This window comes from Argiope bruennichi, chromosome 11 (assembly GCF_947563725.1).
Source record: "Argiope bruennichi chromosome 11, qqArgBrue1.1, whole genome shotgun sequence".
NCBI classification, from domain to species: domain Eukaryota; kingdom Metazoa; phylum Arthropoda; class Arachnida; order Araneae; family Araneidae; genus Argiope; species Argiope bruennichi.
In genome coordinates this window covers 69,073,232-69,081,065 of record NC_079161.1, presented here as the reverse complement: position 1 = coordinate 69,081,065, position 7,834 = coordinate 69,073,232, and the positions used below count along the sequence as shown (strand labels likewise).

The 7,834-nt window shown below is 31.0% G+C and overlaps 1 protein-coding gene across 1 annotated transcript; it reads left to right on the top strand.

Moving 5' to 3' along the window:
- The first annotated feature begins 1,086 nt into the window (after nucleotides 1-1,086).
- Nucleotides 1,087-2,281, top strand: LOC129956613 (uncharacterized). Its single transcript, XM_056068544.1, has one exon. It carries the CDS (start codon nucleotides 1,220-1,222, stop codon nucleotides 2,279-2,281), a length of 1,062 nt encoding a protein of 353 aa, XP_055924519.1. The 5' UTR covers nucleotides 1,087-1,219.
- Nucleotides 2,282-7,834: the final 5,553 nt, after the last annotated feature.

The following is a 7,834-nucleotide window of genomic DNA, read 5'->3' as shown; positions in this document are numbered from 1 at the left end:
TATTATTTTGTGAATTTAAATATTAAAATTTAATTTGTTTATGAATTTTTTATGGTATAAAATTAATCAAGAGATAAAAAGCAGTTTTCACCAAAGTAAAAATCTAATTAGTAAATTTAGAATGTATGCTTTAAGAACATTATATAATATTATTTTTTTATCGTCCAGATATTTTTGTTATGGGGAAGACTAAAGAAGAAGCTCGTTTAAAGAAAAAAGAATATGATCGGAAAAGAAGGGAACGACTCAAGATGAATCCAGAGTCATGTTTAATATTAAAGGAGAAAGAGCGAATCAAATACTTAAGAAAAAAGGAAAAGGGGCAAGTGAAAACTGTCTCTGAAATGACCAACCGTAATTTAAGGATAAAGAGGAAGCAGTGGAAGAATAACTCTAGGAACTACAGATTGAAGAAACAAGCTGCAACAGAATCAATTGAAAATGATGCTAATGAGCCACCATCAACTGAGAATGTTCCAGGACAGTCAAGTAAAAAAAACGTGTCTTTGAAGTTCAGAATTCAAGGAAAGAAATTGGTAAGAAAATACGTTCCAAAAATAGAGCAAAAATGCAAAAAAAGATAAAGGATTTTGAACATGAGATCTCTGTCCAAAAAACTCGAGCTGAACGCTACAAGAAGAGATTTTATAGAATTAAAAACCAAAACCAAAACAGAATGTCACCAAGAAGTCAAATAAATAAATTTTTAGGCAAAGAAATAGTATCACCCTCAGTTCGCAAAAGGTTGGTATTTTTAGAAGCACTGCGTTTACAAGTAGGTAGTAATTTCAAAACCTTAGGAAAGACAAACAGGGAAAAGCAGATGTTTCATAGACTGTTGCATGGTATAATACATGCAAATATGGAGATGATCATCTCAAAGATGTATGAGGTTAATCTATCTGATTACAAGTCACCTGCATGTTTAATAAAAGCACTAACTTGTGATTCCAAGAGCGAAGATTGTTTGTCAAGGAAATGCCAGGACTGTAAGAACAAATTACTTGTGTATAATGTGCATGATGAGAAAGAAACACTGAAGTACAAAATATGGATCTTTGAAAAAAATACATATGTTGTTAAAAATCAAACAAAAATTTCTAATAAACCAGTGAAGGTAGAAGTTGAAGCTACTACATCTGATTTAATTAAAGAATTAGAAGGCAGCTTACCAAAATATCTGACTCACATTTCAAACATATCACATCAGTATCAAGCAATGAAAAATTTGAAAAACAATTCATCAACAGACTCGATATTAGTACACATCGATTTTAGCGAAAATTATGTGTGCAAATATAACCAAGAAGTTCAGTCAGTTCATTTTGGAAGTGGTCGGCAACAAGTTACAATTCATACAGGTGTTTACTACAACAAAGAAAATGATGATGTAATTTCATACCCCTTTGCTACAATAAGTCCTTCACTCAGACATGATTCAGCATCAATATGGGCACATCTCAAACCAATTTTTGAGTGGATTCTTCAAAAATTTACAAAGAAACCTAAATATGTTCATATGTTGAGTGATGGGCCATCAAGTCAGTATAGAAACAAAAAAATGTTCTATTTGATATCTAACCATGTGCAGCAACTTGTTCCTGGTGTTGAGAATTTCACTTGGAACTACAGTGAAACAGGACATGGAAAAGGCGCTCCTGACGGAATTGGAGCTGTTCTAAAAAGAACAGCAGATCGAATAGTTGCAGAGGGAAAAGATGTGCATAATTATAACACATTCATATCTGTTTTGAGAGAGAGTTGTAAAGGAGTAACTTTATTTGAAGTTACAAATGATGATGTTAATAAAAGTGATGAACTAATATCCGAAGATATTAAAACATTCTTTGGAACAATGAAAGTACACCAAGTAGCTTACAGTTCAAAAAGTAATATGTTGAATTTCCGTTCTCTCTCGTTTTTTACATGCGATGCATCAATTTTGTGTAAACACTATAATTTGGGAACAGCATTTGAGTACAATAGTAAAAGTACAGTTTCATCAGTAGATGACTGCAATAAAGGGAAAAATTCTGAGGTGTTAAATATAGGAGATTGGGTGTTGGTAGAATACGAAAAGAATCTGTACCCTGGAGAATTAAAAGCAATGTGTTTAAAATATGTCACAGTTGATTTAATGGTTCCAGCAAGGGGAGGAAAATACAAATGGCCTTTCCCAAAAGATATACATAATTATCCACGTACAGATATCAAAAGAAAAATTTCTCAACCCATTCCATATGGCAATCGTGCCAGGCAATTTTACTTTCCAAACTTATAAATGATTTCTTTTAGTGTATTACTTATATTTACTTGTATTACTTAAATATATTATGACTTTCTTAATTTAATGTATTTGTAATTGTTAAAATAAAAGTGTAAAGTGTTATATTTTAGTGGAACATCATTCCCTCACCATATGTGTCATTCCCTCACTTTTTATATTTTTAAATTAATTAATTTATCTAAATATTGTAATTTTTTTGCAGGATCAATATTTTTATTATAAAGTTATTACATACATATATTTATATAAAAAGTTTCAAAACTTTTCATCAACTTAATTTTTTTTTTAATTTTCTGCTCTCATAATGACTGTTTTCATGAGAATGACCCAAATGTATCCTGACCTCTACACTGAAGCTCATTTTGAAAGAGGCTTTAATTACTGTAGTAATTTATCACAATTTAATAAAAAAGTAGAAAGTAATAAGAAAAAAGGCAAACAGTTTTTGAAGAGTAACAAAAAATATATTACCTTTTTTGACAAATGATTTTCATTTCGATAAGTTAAATTTTCTCCAAGATCAAAAAATTTGTAACCTTTCTTGTATAACAAATATTTATGTGAATACACATTTTAAAAAAAAAAAATGAATAATTGATATGAAGATGAAACTTTTAATAAGACATAATATATTTTTAAAAGATCTTAATATTTTGTCAATTTAATCCGAGGCTCTCTGAACCAAAAAAATTTACCAATTATACTGACAATCTAATTGAATTTATGAAAAATACAATTAAAAGATATTTTTGTTTAAATATATCAACAACAAATAAACAGAACAACAGTTACGCTTCCCTCCACTATAAAAGATCCATCAAGAATAAATGCAAGAACCGGTAACAATGTTTAAAAGTTAAGAATTATTTGCACTTTACAAGGCATTGCGATACATCCCAAAAATATTTCATCTGCAATAATTGTTATGCCATAACCTATTATTGCACATAACAGAGAATTTACTAAAGAGAGCCATGTAGCGATTAGAAGAAGGCAAGTTCCGGATATAAACAATTGTAGACCATTTTGATATCTTATAATAACTACCACTTAATTCAGGATTGTCACTTAAAATATTTCTTCTGCGCTTTTTCTTGTTTAGGTTTTCCAATTCTCTTTTTTGCTATAGCTTTGGCTTTCAAAGCAGAATTTTCAGCATGTTTCCCCATCAATTTTATCTCAATGAGATGAAGATTCCCGTTTGTTTGTTAATTGTCCTTTTATATATTCGAACACTTTCACAAACAGAATGTTCAGCATGTTTACCCATTAATTTCATCTCAATGAGATGAGGATTCTCTGTTTGTTTGTTAATTTTCCTTTTATATATTGGAACACTTTCACAAACACTTCTGAAGTTAAAACACTCAGCGGGAAGAACTGACATTATATTGCTTACGAGTAAAAAATTGAAATTTCAGTTCACTCTAGTCTCTCTAGTTCGCTAAAATTGCTATACAATCTAACAAAATATGCACAACTATATCTTCAAAAGGATGTTATCAAACTGAAAAATTATCCCATTAATCAATTAATTAATGAACTCTTTGAAAGTCAACTTGTAAATAAAAATTAATTAATCCTAATTATTCTTAGCCGAGTCACATGTTGAAGTTAACACAGAATTGGCAAAGACTAATATTAATTATACCAGTGAATTACAATTCCCAAAAGCTTCAGACTTGCTGTCGTAACTTTCACGTTGTTTCATTGCCGCCTCTATACAAGGATCATTAGGCTTAATTTCACAACCGACAATGACATTCAAAATATTACATTGAAGAAGTAATAGCCGTCTGAGAATCTTATATAGTCCCTTTTTTCAGGACTCAGAGTTCATTAAAATGGTTCCTTATAAAAAGTTCACACACACACAAACAAATTCAAGAGAACTTGCCTTCACAATTAGATTATATCATAGAAAACAGTTTCAACATATAATGAACAGAAGCGGATAGCGAAAGAACGATCATATAATGTTAACGGACTTACAGCGCATTAGGGTCTGTGCAGTGCGATCTTTAGCTGTGTTTACGATATATGCAAATTATTGTACAAATACACGATATCCCTTCAAAGTATGTTTGTTTTATAAATTTTACTAATTATGAATTTATCTGGTAAAGATGAAGATATTCTAAAATCTCACATTCTTGTGGCATTTATGAAAAAAGTTTTAAAAGTAGCTCTGGGTTATATCAACATCAACGAAATAAACATGGCTTTCATATGAAATATCACACCCAGAACGGAATTTAGTGTGTCCGAATTGTACCAGCTTTATTCCATCTGAAGTTCAGTTGGAGAAACATTTATTAGAAGAACACATTCAATCTCAAAAAGAAAATTTAATATTTTCCTCAGAAAAAGAATTTTTAGAGTGGAAAAAAGAAAGTGGAACGAGAAACTTCTTCGACATTCAAGAAGAAATGTGGCTCAAAGATTAATAATGGAATGAAAAAAAATATTATTGTTTTCGAAGTGGAAATTATACTTCAAAAGGTAAAGGTGAACGAAATCTGAAGGTTTTAGGTTCAAATAAAATTCTATATGCCCAGCTATGATAAAAGTTAATTATGCTGAAAATCGGTTGAGTTTACCAAAACTCGTATTAGGCATGAATGTGAAGTCAGCCGACTTCAACTTATAGATGAAGAGAAACAAGATATTGCTTCCAAGTTGGCTAGTAATATATCTATACAGTCAATTTTGGATGAAGTTAGAGACAATTTCTCTGATAAACTTGGAAGGTTGGATTTGTTAACAAGGAGAGATGTTCATAACATTAAACATCAATTTAATTTACCTAATGAAGGAATCAACCATATAAATGATGCTGAGAGTGTTAAAATATGGGTGAATAGTTTGAAAGATAATGAAAATTTGCCCATAATTTATTATAAAATTCAGGGAGAAATTGATAACAATTTTCCATGTTTAGAATCAAATGATTTTATGCATATATTGATGAATGACATTAAAAAGGATATGCTTAGCAAGTAGGCCAATGATGTCATCACTGTTGACTTTACACATGGTATGAATCCTTATAACTTTGATCTAGCTACAATCTTAGCTATAGATCACAAGCGTGAAGAATTTCCTGCTGCTTTCATTTTTAGCAATAGACAAGATAGCATCTAACTGAAAGTTGCATTCCAAAACATTAAATCCATTGGAAACATGAACATTAAGCCTAAAGTTTTTATGTCAGATGATTCTGAATAGTTTTATAATGCTTGGTGTTCTGTTTTAGCTGAGGCTGAAAATTGTCTGGTACTTATGTATTATTGCAACCAGGCCAAAATTCGCATAAATCTCCAAACTTGGCGACCCTACTTATGGCACGTGATTATACGTGGTTTTTCGTAAAGAAATTATTTTGCTTACTGGTTAGATTGAATGCCGTGAAATACTTTAACTATGGGTATTTGCGATCTGCCTGCGAGTGAAAAAGATGCTGTTGAATTGTTACAGGGATATGGAATTATACCGAACGAATGTACTTGTAAAAATTATCATAAAATGAAACTGTATTTTGGAAAGCAAATCTTCTGGAAATGTAACGTCGAAGAGTGCAAACAACACTTGGGTGTGAGAGCCAGAAATTGGTTTGAAGGTAGCCGAATTTCATTTGGGGCAGCGGTGCGCTTCATTTATTGGTGGTGTAAAGAGTTAACCTCAATTAAATTTTGTGCAGAAGAGATGGGAATTGCTGACAAAACTGTTATAGATCGGAACAATTACATGCGGGAGATATGTGCCCTTGAAATGGATGAAAAAGAAAGAAAGCAAATAGGCGACGAAGGACTTATTGTGGAAATAGACGAAAGTTTATTTGTAAAAAGAAAAAATAACACTGGGCATGTACTACCACAGCAATGGGTTTTCGGCAGAATTTGCCGAGAAACGAAAGAGACTTTTTTGGTTACTGTACCTAACAGAAGCGCCGTTACCCTCATGGAAAAAATTTGCGAAAATATCAAGGAAGGAAGCATTATTTATTCGGATTGCTGGAAAGGATACACGACAAGTGAGTTGGAAAATGCTGGATTTCTGCATGGAACTGTTAATCACAAATATAACTTTGTGGATCCCGACACGGGCGTTCACACACAACATGTAGAGCGCATGTGGGGCTCAGCCAAATGGCGCAACAAAAAACAGAGAGGAACAGCCTGTCATCATCTTGACTCATACCTTATCGAATTTATATGGCGCCAAGCTCAAGCTGCTAATGGCGAAGACGGTTTTCAATCAGTGCTAAAAGCAATAGCCAAAAGATTTCCGCCGAAAAAATAATTATGCAACTTATTCAAATTCGAAACTGGAAGGATTCAATTGCTATTTTATATTTTAAAACAAAATAATATAAAAAATTGTATTAAAAATTATCTGTAATTAATAAATGTACATTTTCTTTCTATCCATACTTTCTTACTCAAACTTACAAATCTCGCCAACCTGGTTGCAATAATACGCAAGTACCAATTGGCCCATTCCATGGATTTTGAAACCAAGGGGCAAATTTTTTTTTAATCTATTATCATGGTTATAACACATAATTTTAATGAAAAATATCTGATTTTGCTTGTTGTTGACTTGATTTTTGTGTAAAAATATTAGATCTCATCAAAAATTGCATTTTTTAAAACCTTGGCTGAGAATTTGTAAATGGCCTGTTTCATTATTATATTTTTTAAAGGTTTCTATAATTATTTCACCTTTCATAAGGTGCCTATAGAATTTTAATTTTCAATTGTTAATATGTTTTTAGTAATACTATATCAAAAAATTACAAATTAATGTCTATTTTGGCTTTGTTTTAACAATCAAAGCTAATGAAGATTGTGGAGTGTCACATACATGACCATTAAAACTTTTTTTTTATTTTTTGCATCATTAAATTAATAGAAAGTTCTAAATTTTTATTTTCTAAATATAATCATACTATTTGATGAAACTGCATTTAAAAATTTAAAAAATATTATAATTAATTTATAATTTTCAATGGTCAGGTATGTGACTTCAAGCAGTTATGTATGTGACATTGAATTATAAAATCCAAAGCAGTTATTTTAAATTCATCTCACCAGATGGCAGTACATTCCTTTACTTCTCCAGCTATAACCTAATGTTTGTTTTTAAGCAAAGGTTCACAGCACACTGTGTTTGAAGTATGCTGCAAGTCAGATTTTGCTATCTTTAAGCATCTTAGTCTTATTTTGCTATTTTAAGCTTAAAATATGGATGATGAACAAAGAATAAAAAATGCTACTAAACAAAAGAGATATTATGAGAAAAAAAGAAATGATCCTGATTTTAAAGAGAAAGAAAAGCTAAGGCAGAAAAAAATAAGAGATTTAAAAGCAGCAACTATGACAAAAAAGGAGAAAAAGAAACAAAAGCAAGCAGCTAGAGAAAGGCAGAGGAAATGCAGAGCAGCCAAAAAGATAAGTAATTCTACAAAAATTTCAAGTTTGAATTCTTCTATTGCGACTACCCCAGAATGTTCTCCTTATACAGTTCCCCAGACACTTGGCAAAG

Bases quoted from the DNA above. Each gene is read 5' to 3' on its own strand.
- LOC129956613 (XM_056068544.1), top strand. From the start codon at position 1,220: ATGAAAAATTTGAAAAACAATTCATCAACAGACTCGATATTAGTACAC.